Raw genomic sequence first — 20,285 nt, forward strand, 5'->3', positions numbered from 1 at the left:
TTCTTCTTCATTGTCTTTAAACTGCATAGCAGCTTGCATCACTGAAATTCCTCCTTCTCTCTTATTTTTCTTAGCTAATTTGATTTCCTTCTGTTTGGCCTCCTTACGCCATAGGCGAAAAGAGTCGAACATCTCCGGCCGGGCTTTCTTTTTGAAGAGTTTAACTTCAAGGTTATCTAAGATTTCGGTATCAAAGCTACCATATTGGGGCCATTTTAAAACACCATCCTTTCTGGTGTATTTGATCCATACTTCGTTGTATGTGATGGGGCCTACCCCATGTTTCACATATAACTCGTAAGTTGGAGTTCCAACCGGAGGAACCGGACATGAGTCCTCCAATCGGGAGTCCCTATTATTACAACCAAGACAAAACAAATTTCCAAGTCTAAGACTAGGCATCTTTGCTCTCTAGTCTAGTTCCAAACTTCAAAGGATTATCGATTACGATATTTCTCGGGAATACACGAGTCCTTCGGTTTTGGTGCTTGCAAGTACCAACAATTATCCCAAAGGATACCCAAGACTAAGACCAACTAAGGACTGGGAGACGCTCCACTTATACTTAACTGAAATATCGATGACGTCACCAGAAGACTCGTCTCAGTGTTTCGCTCTAACAAACTTCAAGGGTCCAAATCAGGGCGATAGCCAGGGCAGCAGTCCTTGTAGCCGTCGGGAAGTGGGGAACCTCGCAGCAAAGACCTTCGGACCACGTCGACATGCAGGGGTCGATGAGGTGGTTGGCCGTCCTCCGGAATTTTCACACGAAGCTCCTCACGAACCTCTGGCTGACTGGTACCACTGGAATCGCCCCAAACGTTGGGCGCCAGCTGAGGTACTGGGTTTTTAAGAACCGGCACAGAACCGGTAACCCAGCGGTGTCAGGGTACACCCAGAGACCTTGGGTTCTTCCTGATCCAGACCACAGAAACTCAGAGTCTTCTAGGTGAAGTCAACGATCGATTTATTGGCTGCAACCAAGGTAACAAGTGTCCTAGAAGTACAACACACGGGGAAGTATATTCTCAGGAGACTGCTCGAATTTACAAAGTCAGGCTTCTCTTCTTATACACAATTTTAAGCTTCAGGCAAAACATTCTTGGTTGTAAAGTAAATCGTTAACATATTTCCAATACAAAGAAAAAGCAGAGTTATGATGACATGTCCATATTTCACTTTGTGCTGCTTACAACAAATCATCCGGCAAGGCCCAACATTTCATCAGATATCGGTGGACCCCCAATAGAAACGGGCACCTCCCCACCATAAAGCAAGTGAAGCAAAGGAGCAGAGGTAGATGTGAGCAAGATACGGCAGGTGTGTGCGCTGAAATGGTTTTATGGCTTGTTGAGCCTTGATGCTATCTTGTTCGGCCACTGGGAGGGGAACTGACCTAACGAGTTCGGCCTGGGGCAATGGTTCCAACTTGCACAGGTCATAGGAAAGTCGATTAAAGAGTACGTGTCCTTGCTGAAATGAATTTGGCTGAATTAAGGCCTATGTAAAGGGCAACACACAAGATGGCTGCAGTATATAAAATGGAAGCCAAGGGTTCTGGACGATAATGACGATTTCGAGGAGAAATCGTTACTCGAATACGCTGAAAATATAGGTACATGGTGTGCTCGTCATTCTCGGTCTTTTGATACCAAATTCGTCATGTTTCGACGAAGTTTTAATTCTCGAGTCCAGAACGATTACATGAATCCAGAATTTTCAGAACCACAACCCCATTAGACATGTACCATACTTTCAAAGGTATGTGATTCCACAAATACATCTGTTCGCAACCGCAGAAAATGCAAAAAGCCCAAACTTTGCAAGTAGGTGCCCACACAACCAATCCCAGGGCAATTCTCTGTGGATGATCGGGTCAGGGATATTTGCCTACGCCCTTCCTTCTCTACCATTACTTCCATTAGTGGTCAGAAAGCTCGTACATCCCTTACAATGATATTCATAGCACCAACAGGGACTCACCAACAATGGCTCTCAACACTACTGGAGCTCTCCCTTGTCCCACACGAGAAGCTTCACCTCAACCCAGACCTTCTCATACAGAAGAAAGGTACACTAGGACACCCAAATCCCAAGGAAATTAACTTTGAATATGTCTCCTGAAGTCTTAGTTGTGGTAAGTTTAAGTACCCAAATTCTGTGAGAAAGTGCCATCTTTCTTGCCTTGGTATGCCCCCACTTTTTTCTGAACTGCTGATGTACTTTGACTGAGTGTGCCCTGGGTCCCTGCCAACCAGGTACCCAGGACCTACAAAGAAAAGCTATGCTGAAACAGAATACCCAATTGGCATCTCTGGCCCCTGTCAGCTCCTAGTAAATGGTACCCTAGGTACCCAGGGCATTGTGACCAGAGAAGACCCCTGAGGGCTGCAGCACTTATTGTGCCACCCTCAGGGGCACTGTACCCTGGCTCCCACACACTGCCTTTGCAGGCTGAGTGCCTAAGTACAGAACTAAAGCAAGAATCGACATGGCACACATCCCTGAGTGCCATGCCCACAGAACCCACTGCCCTGGCATACTTCAGTCACCCCTCTAGCTGGGTGCCCTGTGCCAGAGGTGAGGGCCCAGGTGCATGAGCCCTGTGCCCCTACAGTACCCAGGGTCATTCCTGGGCACTGTAAGTGCAGTGTTGCCATGTAAGAGTATATGGTGCTGGGAGGTTGTCATTCACGAACTCCACAGCACCATAATGGTTTCACTGAAGACTGACAAGTTTGGTACCAAACTTCTCAGCACATTAAACCCGCACTGATGCCAGTGTGGGATTTAATGTAACATGCACGAGAGGGCATCTTAGAAATGCCCTCCAAAAACCCGAACCTACAATCCATGTCTGGGCTGAGGGGCTGCAGAGGCTGCCACCCAGCAGACATGTTGCTGGACCCCTGGGTGGAGAGCCCCCTGCTCTCCTGGGTCTGCAACAAAGCACATCCTGGGCGAGGTGCTATGTCTCCTCCCCCAGGATGGACAGGGGGAAGCTTCAAAGGCATACCGCCTCTGAGAGCTTCCCCAGACCATTTGCTGTACTCAACAACCAGCCCCCCACCAGTCCTACCCCCACTCTGGCGGGAAGACTGGCGGGAAAAACTACGTCAGGAAGGGGGGGGTGCCAACCTGTGCCAACTCCGCCCCTCAGGTAGAGGAGGTGAGGTGAAGCACGACCCCGGGCTCCGGCCATCTTGTAGATAGGGAGTCCTGCCCAATCCCAGCTAGGCTCCTGCCCCCCTCCCACAGGAGAGGAGCAGGTTAGGAGGTGTACTCACCCCAGGACAGGGACCCATTGGTCCCTGCCCTTGCCCTACATGTAACACCCCTACATTTAATATTTAGGGGCTCCCTGAACCTTCCTTCCTCAGATCCCAATATCAAAAAAGAAGAAAGAAGATCAAGAAGAAAGAAGATCAAGAAGAAGACGACCCGCCAAGCAGCTGCTAACAACAGGACAACAACAACTTGCTTGGCCCCAGCCCTACCGGCCTGTTGATCCTGGAACCTGCTCCTGCCTAAACCCGGCGACCTCCACGGACAGCAACCTTGGGACACCCAGAGGACCAGCCTGCCTTGACCCTCTCGACGATTGGGACTCCCATCAACAGAGGCTCCCCTGCAACAACCCACCTGGTGCCCACCAGGAAGCTCCGGACCAGCCCACTCTGCACCAGCCGAGCCCGGGCTGGGCCAACCCGAACCAAGACCACGAGGACGTCCTCCGGTGACTGGGACCTGAAGTCCAGTGCCCAAAGACATTCCTCGACGAACCAGCCGACGCCTGCAGACTCAGAACCAGGGGCCACCCCAACCGCGACCAGCCGAGGGTAAGCTTTTCCAACACCCAAAGACGCCCCTGCACCCGGCGCCCTACAGCCCCCTGTGCCTCCCTTTGGGGTACCTACCTGTGCTCCAACATCCCAACTTACCTCTCGAAGTGCTAGTCGCCCTTGGAGAGTCTCCGTCCCCGAGCCTGCAACATTTGTTCCTTTTTCAAGAACCTCATTGGATAACATTGAGCGCCCAACAGCTCAAAAGCACCCTGCACCCAGCCGCCCGAGTGCCGCTGGCTGTGACCTCTTTGCCCTATCCTACTTCCCCCCTTGCCCAGAGCAAGTGACCAGGAGTCCAGCTCCCAGAGCCACGTGGCCTGCTAGCCAGCAGCCACCAGCCAAAGGCCCCCCTTTCCCTCATTGAATAACATTGGGCCTACCTACCTCTGCACCCGGCCGCCCTGCGCCGCTGGGACTGAACCAACTGTACTCACCTGACCCTGGGGGACCCCTGAGTCTATGCCCAGAACCCTAACTTCACCAAACAAGTACTCGCCTGGAAACCGGTAATCCACTTACCTGCCATTGGATAACATTGACCCATTTTTGACTCGAAAATGTTCTAAGTGTGAAGTTTTTAAAACTGAAAATATTCCTATAAAATCAGCCAAAGTCTGAATTCGAAAATGCTCACCTGTGATCAGGAGAGAAGCCAGTACTGTACCTTTCAGCCCAGTACTGAACCGCAAAAGTAATCCCTAGCGGGTTTACTAGTAACCTGTATTTTATCCATAGGAACCCATTGTCTGCTTTTCTATGAAAATTCTTCTGTCTACTTTTGAAAACTGTAAATATTCTTTAAAAATCGTACGAAATACTGAAACGCAATTACCTGCCTTTTTGAGTTAAGCCCCCAGTGCTGTCCCTAGGAGACTAGTGCTGGGTTTAAAAAGTAACGCAATCGTACTTTACCTGTAACCTGAATTTCCTCCCATTGAATAACATTGTGAGAATCACCTCGAAAAGTTTCTAAGTGTGAACTTTTAAAATAGCTTTATATTCAGGAAAAATCATCACTGTGACTAAAACGTTTTTGCTAATTTGGTTTCAGGGATTACCAAAGTAATCCCTAAAGTAATCAACTGTTCTTTCCTATGAAAACCCATTGAGCTCAATGCTAGAGTGTGTTGTAGAACTGTATTGCTTATTAACTAACCTGTGATTAATGTGTATACAAACGTATTGCTCCTCTGCAAAGTATTTACAAGAGAGTACTCGTAAAGTGAAAAGTATATTTTTATATCTGTTGGTTCTAAAAATAAAACAACCATATCCCTGGATATACAAACAATTGGCCTGGAGTTCAGTCCTCGAGTGTGTGAAACCTTATGCTGACTGAGTGTGTACATCAAATGCTTTACACTGTCCTCTAGTACTGCCTTATTGCTCGACCAAGCTACCACTTTGGAGAGTAAGGTCAGTTCTGACTTTAACCTCTGTTATACCTCTGGGGTTGGTGGACTCTATACACACTGTACTTCCTTCTAGTCCAGTATATATAGAGCCACTTTCTCACAACTGTTTTAAATATTTGCCAACGAGGGAATTCGTTAATGTATAAGTTACAGGTAATTGATCAGTCTAAATCTTTAAATTTGAAATCAATTTGAATAAATCACAACCTGCTGTAAACTTATTTTGCCACTTCAATTTTTGGCGCAATGGTAAATACTCTTCAGAACAGATAATACTACACGGGGAATAGGTTCAAAGAAATTGAACTTTATGTAAAAGTTATCATCTTTCAGGGTACATCATTCATATCTTAAAAAGAAGAAAAAAGAATAAATCAACAATATACAATTGGACAAGAAGTAAATTAATTGTTCTTAAAATCCAGTTGCGTTGAACTCCACTCTTTAGAGATCTATGGCAGTGTCGTGTATTTCTATAGGTTCTGAATCAGTCCCCCTATTCCTGACCCTATTCTGGTTAAACTAACTATCAAGTTAACTAACAGTCAGCCCATGAGGCAAGAAAACCCCCATGATGCAGATACCGTTATCTGACGCAGTCACACTACGGCACAGGAACGTGTTATCTGATTAGGTCATAACACTTGAGATCTAATTAGACAAGCGACATTCCTCCAGCCCCTGATAAGGCATACGACGTTCTCATAACAAATCAAACCTATGACAACCTGGATAATCCGTGCGGCCATTGTTTTGATTTCACAGAGAACTTTAGTAAAGAATGTGCTAACGAGCAAGTCGTATGACATCTTTATTGACGTATCTATGTCCATCCTTACGTCAATCTCGGCACCTTTAAGGTATAAATATTGCCGACCTTGCCCTATGCAAACACACGCGTGGTGACAAGACGGAGCAGCCATACTTGCCGAAGCCGAGAGCAGAAGCAGACCCCGCTGGCAGCAGCCCCGCCTTCCTGACGCGCTGAGAGACGCGCTGCTATCTCAAGCCGAGAGACCCAGCACCGGCGCTTCTGGGCAGCCCTCGCAGGCAGCCTGGAATATCGAGAGCAGAGAAAGAGATACCATTCCTCATTCATCCTAAATTCCAGGTACAGAACTGAATAACCCCTCACAGAGAATTCTTTAGTTATTCACTTGGCAAAAACAAACTTAACTTAAACTGTAACTTTCTATTCCCGCCCACGCATTAGACTTAGGTCAGGTACACGGGGTAGGCGTATTTAGAAACACCAGTTGAGTACGTTTAGTCAAATGTATATGAGTATGTAAATATATTTTAATCATTTTAAACATCATATGGCTCAGAAACCATATCAATGTTTTTACAGTATTATTTTATACTATTGCTTTTAATGTATGCACTTTACTTAACTATAAGTATTGCAATAATATCGATCCATTTCTCTTGTACGAGAAAAGAGACTGATCAATAAATAACATCTTTTATTGAACACGCCCGTCTCTTCCTTTTCTCTACATTCTGATGAGACTAAGAATGCACGTACTGACTGAGTAAAATAATTGCCTTGTGCTCACACGACTCTTGAGATTGACTCTTGATTAGGGGAGAGCAAAGTTGTCATGTTCTATGGTTGTCAGAAACTAAATCCCTTCTTGTCTAATCAGGGGAATTAATTCCTTCCTTGAACATTCGAGAAAGTTTCTAGCGAACTCTGAGCTTAGCTGGCAAACCCAAAAATTAAGTCTAGCATCGACAGTAGTAGACCTAGTTAACGTCTGGCCTAGGCCTTTACTACTGTAGGTACTATTCCAATGCGCAGAGCCTATTGGGAAAATAGGAGCTACACTACATGGCGCCCAACGCGTTTGGAAAGGGTGATAAAACTAACGTAAGACATTTAGAGTAACTCAGTCGTGCTTTCTCACTCAGACCCCTTTTCCCAAATACTCCAAAGACGTCTGGAGTGGGTGAAAGGTTATATCCTCCAAAACCTCGCAGGAGGGAACTCCTATGTATGGTTCTTGGTATAGTCAACGTTGAAGGATAAACAGTTCCAAAATATTGTGCATCTAATCTCTGTTTCCATAAAGAAACCTGATCTGCAAACAAACATAATACCATCCTGTCTGTAAAATGGCAGAGAGTGATGATGAAAGAGAGGCAGTTAGATTAGCAACTGAACTCGCAGATGCTGATGCTACCATGCAAGCAGCAGACGCGGATATAATACTCATTCCGGTCATCAAAAGAAGATCTATAACTCTAAAACTTATAGAAAATGGACTGACACCTAGAGGTGGCACAGTCATATTCGTAATCGAGGCACACGAATATCGGCAGACAGAGGTATACTATTCATGGATACATTTTCCAGCAGCAAATGCTGTAACAAAGTACTTCCACTATGAGGTATACTATTCATGGATACATTTTCCAGCAGCAAATGCTGTAACAAAGTACTTCCACTATTACAAAGTAGAGGAACCTCCTGAAACGTACACTCCTTTCGAGGAGGTGGAAGTACCACTCAAATTCCAAGAGCATTTGCTCTTATTTGATGGCGCCCTAAAACATAACAATCACATTACAAGGCTCGGTCCTTTAGGAAGACCAGGAGCAACGTGGCCGGTCTTAGCCGGATACACACCACATCCAGACATCGAAAGAATGCCTGCAGCAGAGCTATTAATACAGCTAAAACAACTACTAAAAATTCATAGACAATTAGTTCAGTATGTAATGCGGACTTCAACAATTCAGCCAGCGATTAAACTTCCACAGCTGACCCCTCACCAGGGGAACACAAATAAAATTACACCACAGAACATCCAATCCTGCCTAGGTAAAGTTCCAGCTAAACGGGAACAAATACCATTCTGGTTGGCACAGAAAATCACCCAAATAGAGGCGGTGTTTCCTGACACCACCCCGCTGGAAAAACACAGGATTCTGACTATATGTCTCCCAATGGGAATCGCACCACACATTGAGGACTGTGACACTTGGGGTACAGTCTTTGCTTCCATCTACACAAAAACGCACGGTGTTCCATCCATTTCGGTAATACCAGATGTGCTAAAACAAATTCAAGATGAATACGGTCCAGAACCTGCTTTAACTCTTGGTATGAAATTACTAAAAGACTTCAAGCAGGTCTCGGCTATATTATTAGCCAACATAAAAGGTGAAGCAGCAAACGTGGCGATCCGCCAGAGGTTAAAAGAGACAGATATAGCAGACCAACCAGCTGAAATTGCCAGAATCATAGAAAAATCCTATGAAGAACTAGGCAGAGATAGTCTAGGTGGAATACCAGTAAAACCGCAACTGACTACAAGTCCAGAAAAAATGTTTTTTAATAATAATTCACCAAAAAAGAACTGGGATGGAAACAAACAATCCAATCCTAAAGAAAAGAAATTCCAGTCCCGAGGAAGGTCTCCCAGGCGAAGAGAGAAATCTCCAAACCAAAGACAAAGGTCACCGCAGAGTGACCCCTCCGGGAATAGATATAACCTTAGAAATAGGGATAATATTAAAAAACCTGATAGATATCAAGACATTGATACACGTCCCTCTCAATCTTTTCAGAATTCCTCGCAGAAATCGGAAAGAAGAGGACGATCAGAAGAGCACGCCAAGTCCAAAGACAAGGAACCTGCTCAGCTAAAAAAGAAATTACAATTTCCAAAAAAGAAGGTAGCCAGTATCAAGGTAGTTAAAAATGCCGAGAATACTGAGGACACAACTGAAAAACGGAGAATGGGCTCAGACAATGCTAGACAGCGCAGCAGAGGTGAGCATAGCTCGCAAAGTCCTTATGAATCATCTGGAGACAGTGGACACGAATGAATACCTTCAAGTGGAAACTGCAGACACCAGAGTTAGCAAGCCCCACAAGATATACGAGATAACATTACGTATAGAGGGAGATAAGACTAGGAAAATAAGGGGACTATTTTGGGATAATCTCTCCAAGGGCTATGATATCCTACTAGCTGAAAAAGACTGGCCACCAGAGTTTGTCAGGGAGTGCCCTCATGGCGAAGAAGTAATTATGCCTGCCTTCTCGAATCAAATCCCGATTCATAAAAAATACACACTTGCTAGAAAGTGGGCAGTGGCCTTAGCACCTGCTTTATATAAAAATCATGTAGGATGGGATGAGGATTCTCCTCCTCACAAAATCCAGTTAAAATCACAACCTACTGCACAAAGGCAGTACCCAATTAAGCAAGAAGCTAAAAAACAAGTAAACGAAATACTAGATCAGCTAGAATACCAGGGGGTGATTGAAACTTGCACCTCACAAATGAACAATCCTTTGTTTCCGGTCTCCAAACCAGACAATTCATATCGTCTAGTTTTGGATTACCGACACCTTAACACATGTTGCAAAAGCTTTGCAGTGCAAAACTCACACAGTGCTGCACTAATGAATAACATAGTGCGCAAAAAATACAAAACAACCTTGGACATCTCCAATGGATTCTTTTGTCAAAACATAGCACCAGAGAGCAGATATTTAACTGCATTCTCAGTAAATGGCACTCAAAAACAATTCTGTCGGTTAGCCCAGGGGTACAAGAACAGCCCGGGGGTATTCTCAGCGAGAGTAACAGAATTACTACAACTATATGATGATGAAGCATTATCTTATGTCGATGACATTTACTTAACAGATGATGACTTGGATACTCACTTGAAAAGAGTGAACACCATAATACTTGGGTTCGCTGCAGAGGGTTACAAATTCAACTTCAAAAAGTCCAGAATTGCCCATCTGACGGTCCTATTCTTAGGATATGAGTTATCAAGTGAAGGTAAAAGCCTGGCAGACAATTTCCTAGAGAAATGTGCCGTAATCCAAGCTCCGAAAACACTAAAAAACCTACAGTCAATTCTAGGCTTCCTAAATTTCGGAAGAACATACATTGCAAATTACGCAGAAAGGGTCAAACCCCTTTATGATCTAATTAAACCAGACTTTAAAAGATCCAGTTGGACTCAAACACACACAGAAATTTTGAGATCCTTACAAACAGACATGCTAATTAAAACAAAATTAGAAACACGTGATAACACACGCAACCTTGTGATCCGAGTCATCCAAGGGAGATGCGGATTCACGTACCTGACCTCTAATGAGGGAGAAAAGGTACCAATTGCATTCAAATCACACTTGTACACTAAGGCTGAAATGAAATTTAGCCCAACGGAAAAAATTCTTACAGCAACACAGACAGCTATAGCAAAAGAACGAGCCCTGGCACAAGGTAAACGAATAGTAATCGTGACACCAATACCAGCCTTAGAGGCGGTAACAAAGGCAAGCATTCCAAATGCTAAAGCACTCCATCCGAGATGGATACAATGGGCTAACTCTCTTGCTGCAACAGACGTGGTGTACGAATTTGATCCTTATTTAAAAACACAAGAATTTCTCCAATATGAATTTGAATGTCCTCCGCCAACCGAAATTCTGCCTCTAGATCACTACGGCTGTATAATATATACAGACAGATCAGCACAACCCGCAGTAGGGGGTAAACAAGCTTACAGTGCTGCGTGCGCGATTGTTAAAGGTCGTTGGCACGAAGGGAAATTTAAACCAACCCTCACTAAAACACAATCCCTAGGAGATTGTACAGCTCAGCGAGCTGAACTACTAGCATTCAAGATGGCGCTTGAAAATACCGATCGAGAATTCCCCACACTCATAGTGTGCGATTCGTATTATTGCGTTCAGTCTTATAATGAATACTTGCAGATCTGGCTTCAGATCGGTTTCAAGGATGCGAAAGGTGGCACAATCAAGCATAAAATGCTCTGGGAACAAGTAGCTCTTTTACAAAAAGAACTACCAAAGACTCACGTGATACATACACTGAGTCATCAACGTGATGGCGTTCACGTTGCAGGGAATTCATTGGCCGATGAGGCCGCGAAGGCAGCTGTGCAAACGGCTTCCGTAGCTGCCGTCACCCGGTCAAAAACAAAAATAGACAGCGAAATATTACAAGCTGTCAGCGCTTCAGAAAAGGATTCGATAGAACCACTCCCTAAAGGCTTTCCAGTAAAATACTCATACATAACTGATGCAAACAATGTTCTTTTTGCTCGAATCCCTGGAGTGGGGGATAGGGCAATTCCAAACATGGAACATAGGTTAGGACTAATAATAGCGGCACACGAAGGGCTTGCTTCTATTCATGCTGGCGTCTCAGCCACAGTATCATTATTAAAACAGAGATACTGGTGGCCACAAATGAGAAGACAAACAAGGAACTATGTTCTAGCATGTGAAATATGTCAAAAAATGAAAGTATCAACGGTGAGACGTCCAGCACAGACGCCCCTTCTAATCTCGGATAGACCATTAGCCTGTGTTTATCTAGACCACTGCGGTCCCTTACAAAGGGATGGTAACTATAAATATATCTTGGTCGCAGTGGACTCATGCACGAGATTCATATGGATGTGGCCCCAGCGAACGGCTGACGCCAGAACTGTTATAAAAGATTTGCGGGTCTTCATCGGCACATACGCAATTGGCATTCTGCATTCGGACAATGGTCCTGCTTTTAGCTCTAGGGCTTATAAGGAGGCCATGGTCAGCATGGGCGTGCAATTGCGGTACTCTTGTCCATTTCACCCTGAGGGGAACGGAATTGTTGAAAGAAAAAACCGTGACATAAAGCAATCTATAACGGCAAAGGTATTAGGTTCGGGAGCTGGGTGGGTCAAACATCTAATAAGTGTCCAACGTAGTCTAAATAACTTGCCAAGAAATTCTCTGAAGGGATTCAGTCCGTACGAATTATTATTCGGAACTAGGATGTTGATCTCTGACCTTGATAGTCAGACTTCAGTGGTAATAGAAAAAACCTTTGATGTCAAAGACCGTTTGGCTATTTTGCAGGACTTAAACAAAACAAGAAAAGACCTGAGCAACATACAGTTGAAACAACAGCCAACAACCACTGAAGAATCACCACCTGTCCCAGCAAGACCTGTCTGGATTCCAAAAGTCGGGGATCTAGTCAGGGAGAAGATCGCGGTAAAGAAGGAATTTGGGCCTTCTTACAGAAAAGCAGTTCCTGTCTTGTCTGTCAACGGGACAAGATCAGTTGTACTACCGCCACTTGCTGGAAAAAAGGAGAACCGAGTTGTATCCATCGACCTGGTAAAACCACAACATGTGGCCGATAACAAACAGTAGGCCAAGTGGACTCCCAATAAGTAGCAGAACACCAAGGTTTGCTACCAGTACAGAGGTCCTAACAAAGAGGCTCATCACATTCGAAACGCCTACAGAAGAACAACAAGGACTATGCAACAATGCAATAGAACTAAGACCTCTGAAAACCCAAATAAAAACATTTAGCAGAGACACACCAATCTACAATGAAGTACCAAGTGACAATGCAAGAAACAAAAATCCTGAAGCAATTGGAACAATTGACAGAACTGCATCCGGGTACTTCATCAACTTCGATGATTCCTCTGAAAGCCTCAGTGAATCAAAGACACAGCCATCATCAAAATCCTTTAAAGACAAAACGAAGGAACTTTTGAAACAAATGAAAGAAACATATCTGGTTTCTCCATGGATTGAATTTTGGGTGGGTTTTGGTGTATTTATCCTCATACTTTGGCTCATCATGGTATTTACTTTGGGACGCTTCATTGAGGGAAAATATGCTAAAATGGACACAGCAAGTCAGAACATCAACTTGATCCTCAAACCACACACATCTTCACACGTCGAGAAAAGAGAACTCTCTTCAGAACTTTCTTCAGCCAACTTCACAGCCAATCCTATACCTGGTGGGGTAGCCTGGGACAACACTGACTATGAAATTTATGGTCCGGTCGAGATCCTGAAATATCCACACCAAATCAAGATCTCCTTGAGTGATTTTGCAAAACCAAACTCATTTGCTGATGATTGGGACTTCGAAAGCATCAACAATATGATGTCGGACTTAGTAATGTCTGCTAAATTTACAAAACATGATTATTTGCAAGGTTCTACAAATTATGATAGTATGTATTGCTATAACCATTATGGTAACCATTTTTTGCATAAATCTGCACAACCTAGAAATGTTTTAAATTACAATCAATGGGAACATTGTGCTACGCCTCCAAAAGGGAGCTCTAGAACCGTTTATGACAAATATTCATATTTTTCAGGTTTTAACATAAGTAATGCTGAAACATTTTATTTTAAATTGTCAAACAAGACAGGGATGAAAACCATGATAACCAACACAAAATTGATATATTCAGATTCATTCTTTGAAAAAATGAATACTTTTGGATTTGATTATTGGGACAAAAATGTTGATTTGAAAAGTGTTTGGGGTACAAAAGAATGGCAAGTACAGGGTTTAGAAGCTTTGTTTAGAGCCTGCATGATCCCAGAACAAATGATATTTTTAAATGACACTGTTCAACAAACCACCTGTCTTGGCTTAGCCAAAATCAAAGATTTAAATAATCCGTCTATTCCAAAGCCAACAATGTTTAGCAATAACTCTGATACAGATGACGAGATAGACGTAAACCATATATTAAACCAAAACAGAACACATCCTGATTGGAAACAATGGTTGATCTGGCCCACAGATACAAATAACTGTCAAGATAGATTCCTGAATAAAACACAGGGTTTTAAAATGACCAGGCCAGACCCTAGATATCCCCAAAGACATCACCCAGGGATAATAACAACCTACAGTGTGGGCAAATTATGCCTTCAATGGCTACAGACTTCCACACTGCCTGAAATTAAGCAACACCTAACTTTACTTACTGATGGTGCTGACTTGCGTGATTTCATACTGGGACCACGCAAACAGCGTCAAAAGCGTTTCATAGCAGCCTCTGTATATGCAGCATACAATGAGGCCTGGAAGGTTACTCAAATTGAGACAGCAGAAAGAATACGGGAAATTGACCGTATTAATTTGGAAAAATCACTTTCTGTAGTGGACAATGGGTTAATGACTCTGTCCTCCAGAATTTTTTCATTGGACAGCATTGTGTCTTCAGCAATCGATATACTATCGCAAGACTTACTGTTATTACAACATGGTCAGTCACAATTGCGTTCCATTGTACAGCTTGGCTGGACGTTACAAAATCTGCGTTCAGGCTACGTGCCTTGGCGTTTAATCAACACAACGTCACTATTCCAAATCTTTAACCTTACTGATAGACAAATCGGTATGGCGCAAAAGGGTGCTGATTATACAATCTTGAGCATTGAAAAACTAGAAAGATTACCAATGACAATGTCAGAACGACCTGTCAGTGAATGGATAATCCACGGAATCATAAATATTCCAATCTCAACCTTCAGGTTTCAATACTGCCAAAAATATATACAGGCTGGCATGTACGAGAAATTGGGAAAGGGGTACCTTAAAACAACTTGGAACCTGCCCTATTCACATGCATGTGTCAGTAATAAAGGACAGAAAGTGTTTCTTAGTGGCAACAATTGTGCTATGTCACTAAGCGGCACGCTTCTGTGTAACGGAATTAGTTTGCATGGAGCCTGTGAAGGGAATTCATACAACCTTTCATGTCACCAGCAAGGCGCACCTGCAACTGAAATAGAACCATTCTTTCAAAGACTCTATAATGGGAGTTACATTCTTATTGTAGACCGCAGATGTTGCAGTCTTATGCCCGGGACTCCTTATCTAGTCACTACAACGGCGAAGGTCAAGTGCTGTGGACGTTCTTTGTTCCCCAGCTCCTTTCCAGACAGGGAGGCAAGGGCATGGCCCAGTTTGAAAATTACTTCTATTCGAATAGATACTTTAAGCAGAATGAAAACAGTGCTTCTTCAGACGCCTACAAGGCTCACGTCATCAAAAGAAACGTATGATCTACAAGTCGCAAGGACGACTGCAGAGATACATACATTATTATCGACTAATTCCCCCGTACATTTCGCGGAAATCCTAAGCGAAATCTTAAATATTTCTGATATCACTGGGGTTTCAAAGGTATTTAAGACAGTATTTTCGATGGCATTAACACCATTCAAAGCCATACTGGGTATTTTTCCAGATTTCGTCCATTCGATTTTTGGCGGACTTCCCCTGATCCTGGGACTAATTGCCGGAATCCTATTCCTAGTCCTTATTTTTCGTTATGGCAACCCATGTCACAGATCAAACTCTCGCGACAATGGAAGATACGATCCTAGCCATTGGATACCGGGACCGGATATCAAAAATCCTGGGACTCTCCCGGCTTAGAGACCTGAACATGACTTGGTTTCTATCATTTCGACCAATGTGGCAAAGGTGTGTTTTACCTGTACTAAGGTGTCTGCTATGCGGAGAAGAATGCGTGTTAGACACCTGTCTGACGCTACAATCGGATGCGCCAGTGGATGCAGATACACTGTTGGTTCCTACCAAGGTTCACGCTTTGTGCTGCCCTCAAAGGCTGCCAATCCTGATGACGGCATTCCTGGAATCTTCACCACTACGATTGAAGAGTAGTGAAGTTCAAGATGAAAGCAACATCGAACAGGTACGACCTTCTGTCAGCAATGCGAATCAGAATGTCAATGGAGACAATCATGCGCACGAATGCATGGTTACCCCTATTTCCGACTTAGTGGAACTTTCCCATGAAGCTGTTGACAGTTTTTTCGAAAGCCTGAATGATATGATGTTCTCTCCAGAACAGAAATAGAGACTTTTGAGTAAACTCGCACACGGCGTTCCCTGAATTCGGCCTTCAACTTTAAAAATAAAGTCACATGAACAATTTCACTCCAGTTCACGGACAGCAATTTTTTTCAGCAAGCCCCTTAAAATATTTTTCTACATATTTTTTTCCCGGGACACTGATCTTCTGCTTAAAGTAAGAAACTATTCCTAGAGAACTAAAATTTCTATTTTTAGATGCTTTATAGACTTTAGCTGCCCGCTGGTAGGTTCACTAATATTTTATTATGTGATGAAATGGTCTCGGACTTCCTTTCTGTATAGCCATATTAAGAGCCATTTCATGTGTATTTCTCATATACCAATAAGCAATAATGCATAAAATGCGTGTTTACTTTTGCATTTAATTCATAGCTTATGTGCATACAATTTATATGACTGCAATTTTTCAGTATATTTGAAAAATTTCAAAATGCATTTATGTATTTTGGGGTGGTAAGGTATACACTATACTCTATAGTATGTTGTACTATGTTATACTATGCATAGATTAGTAGATATGACCATAGTTAGCGTGGAGTGGGTGTCGTGTATTTCTATAGGTTCTGAATCAGTCCCCCTATTCCTGACCCTATTCTGGTTAAACTAACTATCAAGTTAACTAACAGTCAGCCCATGAGGCAAGAAAACCCCCATGATGCAGATACCGTTATCTGACGCAGTCACACTACGGCACAGGAACGTGATATCTGATTAGGTCATAACGCTTGAGATCTAATTAGACAAGCGACATTCCTCCAGCCCCTGATAAGGCATACGACGTTCTCATAACAAATCAAACCTATGACAACCTGGATAATCCGTGCGGCCATTGTTTTGATTTCACAGAGAACTTTAGTAAAGAATGTGCTAACGAGCAAGTCGTATGACATCTTTATTGACGTATCTATGTCCATCCTTACGTCAATCTCGGCACCTTTAAGGTATAAATATTGCCGACCTTGCCCTATGCAAACACACGCGTGGTGACAAGACGGAGCAGCCATACTTGCCGAAGCCGAGAGCAGAAGCAGACCCCGCTGGCAGCAGCCCCGCCTTCCTGACGCGCTGAGAGACGCGCTGCTATCTCAAGCCGAGAGACCCAGCACCGGCGCTTCTGGGCAGCCCTCGCAGGCAGCCTGGAATATCGAGAGCAGAGAAAGAGATACCATTCCTCATTCATCCTAAATTCCAGGTACAGAACTGAATAACCCCTCACAGAGAATTCTTTAGTTATTCACTTGGCAAAAACAAACTTAACTTAAACTGTAACTTTCTATTCCCGCCCACGCATTAGACTTAGGTCAGGTACACGGGGTAGGCGTATTTAGAAACACCAGTTGAGTACGTTTAGTCAAATGTATATGTGTATGTAAATATATTTTAATCATTTTAAACATCATATGGCTCAGAAACCATATCAATGTTTTTACAGTATTATTTTATACTATTGCTTTTAATGTATGCACTTTACTTAACTATAAGTATTGCAATAATATCGATCCATTTCTCTTGTACGAGAAAAGAGACTGATCAATAAATAACATCTTTTATTGAACACGCCCGTCTCTTCCTTTTCTCTACATTCTGATGAGACTAAGAATGCACGTACTGACTGAGTAAAATAATTGCCTTGTGCTCACACGACTCTTGAGATTGACTCTTGATTAGGGGAGAGCAAAGTTGTCATGTTCTATGGTTGTCAGAAACTAAATCCCTTCTTGTCTAATCAGGGGAATTAATTCCTTCCTTGAACATTCGAGAAAGTTTCTAGCGAACTCTGAGCTTAGCTGGCAAACCCAAAAATTAAGTCTAGCATCGACAGTAGTAGACCTAGTTAACGTCTGGCCTAGGCCTTTACTACTGTAGGTACTATTCCAATGCGCAGAGCCTATTGGGAAAATAGGAGCTACACTACAGCAGCAGATCTTGTCAGATAAACAAAGACCACGTTGTCCAGAACAAAACTGTCTAAAAGATGTGGATTTTTTAAGTCGACGTTTCGGCCTTATTTTTGTCAAATCCTTAAGGCCATCTTCAGGACTTTCAATCTTAAAAATAATTAAGAAACCCTGTGGAGGATACAATAACCATATTGTTACCTCTGATCAGAAACAATCTGTGTACATTTTATTACCCGTGTGCAGAAAAATATTGTTACTATTATTGTTGCCTACATGACTTCATAGCTACATAGCCTTAATCTTATACTATGTTAACAATTTACTTCCTTATGTCACTTTCCAGAAAGTGAACTACAGAATATAGACTTCCTTATATCACATTTGAATCAGTCAATTTCCAGAAAGCTATGATTTTATACTTGAACATTTGAACCATTCATCTGAGATGTTCATTTGTAACTGAATGAATTTTGTCGCTTCATGTTTCATTAAAAAATCTAACCCACTGGCTAGCACATGTTTGATTAAAAACCTAACCACATGGATGTTACGTATACTTGTGAATAGATGGTAACTTTGTCTTTGAAAATTTATCAAGAAAACATAAGATAACTGATTACAAACTTAGTCGTATCAAAATGTCGAGGTAAATGTCAGTTCTGCGTCTTTCAAATCTCCTAACAGGAAAAAAGACTGTATTGTAATTTACTTCGATATCTATATAGTTAGGATGGATGATTTGACTAATCATTCAAACTTTTTGTTTTCGTGAACATTATTTACCTTGTTTTATTAGAACTCTCGTACAAAAGATGGAAATAGTTGCTGCGTCTTTAATCCGCTTCACCAATGTATTATCTAGGGAAACATATGTTTAGTTGTATTTATTCAGTTGTAATACGACGTGTTAGATCTTCAATACTATGCTAGATATTGAGACTTATATGACACAATGGTCGGTGCTCTTATTCGTCAACCATTATTTACAGCAGCCTCTCTATTACAGGGGTTATCTTTTCAAATAGTCCTTTCATTAGACCTCTGTACTAAAGAATGTTATTCAAACCCAAACATATTTTAGGGTATCGTTGTCTTACTGTCGTTTTCAATGGGAACTTATCCATTTAGCCGAACTGCATATCTAGGGGATATTTTAAACTTACGCTCTATCAGTCACGTCTTATTTATAGTTAAATAACTCTCCTTACAATCTTATATTGTAGTATAATGCCAAAGCATATAGATATCGAAGTAAATTACAATACAGTCTTTTTTCCTGTTAGGAGATTTGAAAGACGCAGAACTGACAATTACCTCGACATTTTGATACGACTAAGTTTGTAATCAGGTATCTTATGTTTCCTTGATAAATTTTCAAAGACAAAGTTACCATCTATTCACAAGTATACGTAACATCCATGTGGTTAGGTTTTTAATCAAACATGTGCTAGCCAGTGGGTTCGATTTTTTAATGAAACATGAAGCGACAAAATTCATTCAGTTACAAATGAACATCTCAGATGAATGGTTCAAATGTTCAAGTATAAAATCATAGCTTTCTGGAAATAGACTGATTCAAATGTGATATAAGGAAGTCTATATTCTGTAGTTCACTTTCTGGAAAGTGACACAAGGAAGTAAATTGTTAACATAGTATAAGATTAAGGCTATGTAGCTATGAAGTCATGTAGGCAACAATAATTGTAACAATATTTTTCTGCACACGAGTAATAAAATGTACACAGATTGTTTCTGATCAGAGGTAACAATATGGTTATTGTATCCTCCACAGGGTTTCTTAATTATTTTAAAGATTGAAAGTCCTGAAGATGGCCTTAAGGATTTGACAAAAATAAGGCCGAAACGTCGACTTAAAAAATCCACATCTTTTTAGACAGTTTTGTTCTGGACAACGTGGTCTTTGTTTATCTGACAAGATCTGCTGCCATATATCTCTAAAGAGTGGAGTTCAACGCAACTGGATTTTAAGAACAATTAATTTACTTCTTGTCCAATTGTATATTGTTGATTTATTCTTTTTTCTTCTTTTGAAGATATGAATGATGTACCCTGAATGATGATAACTTTTACATAAAGTTCAATTTCTTTGAACCTATTCCCCCGGGTAGTATTATCTGTTCTGGAGAGTATTTACCATTGCGCCAAAAATTTAAGTGGCAAAATAAGTTTACAGCAGGTTGTGATTTATTCAAATTGATTTCAAATTTAAAGATTTAGACTGATCAATTACCTGTAACTTATACATTAACGAATTCCCTTGTTGCCAAATATTTAAAACAGTTTACAGCCCAAGCTCACAAGGGTTTATTGGGTCACCCACTTCGGAAATCACTTTCTCACAACAACAATGCATGAATATTCTGAAAGAAGCTTGCA

At 42.1% G+C, this 20,285-nt stretch overlaps 2 protein-coding genes and 1 long non-coding RNA gene across 3 annotated transcripts in view; 2 read left to right on the top strand and 1 right to left on the bottom strand.

Moving 5' to 3' along the window:
- LCAT (lecithin-cholesterol acyltransferase) overlaps positions 1–20,285 on the top strand; it is a 455,195-nt gene that overhangs the window by 339,233 nt on the left and 95,677 nt on the right. The window lies entirely within an intron of this gene.
- Positions 1–20,285, bottom strand: part of LOC144799823 (uncharacterized) — a 463,812-nt gene that overhangs the window by 244,472 nt on the left and 199,055 nt on the right. The gene's annotated exons all lie outside the window — the stretch shown is intronic.
- Positions 7,379–19,952, top strand: LOC144799269 (uncharacterized). The gene is made up of 3 exons (XM_078670515.1): positions 7,379–7,591; positions 7,655–8,682; positions 19,943–19,952. Exons 1-3 carry the CDS (start codon positions 7,379–7,381, stop codon positions 19,950–19,952), a joined length of 1,251 nt encoding a protein of 416 aa, XP_078526641.1.

This window comes from Lissotriton helveticus, chromosome 12 (genome assembly GCF_964261635.1).
Source record: "Lissotriton helveticus chromosome 12, aLisHel1.1, whole genome shotgun sequence".
NCBI classification, from domain to species: domain Eukaryota; kingdom Metazoa; phylum Chordata; class Amphibia; order Caudata; family Salamandridae; genus Lissotriton; species Lissotriton helveticus.

Excerpts from the sequence above, each read along its gene's own strand:
- LOC144799269 (XM_078670515.1), top strand. The coding sequence starts at position 7,379 with ATGGCAGAGAGTGATGATGAAAGAGAGGCAGTTAGATTAGCAACTGAA. Across the intron at positions 7,592-7,654 it reads ACGAATATCGGCAGACAGAG|GTATACTATTCATGGATACA; the intron begins GTATACTATTCA and ends TTCCACTATGAG.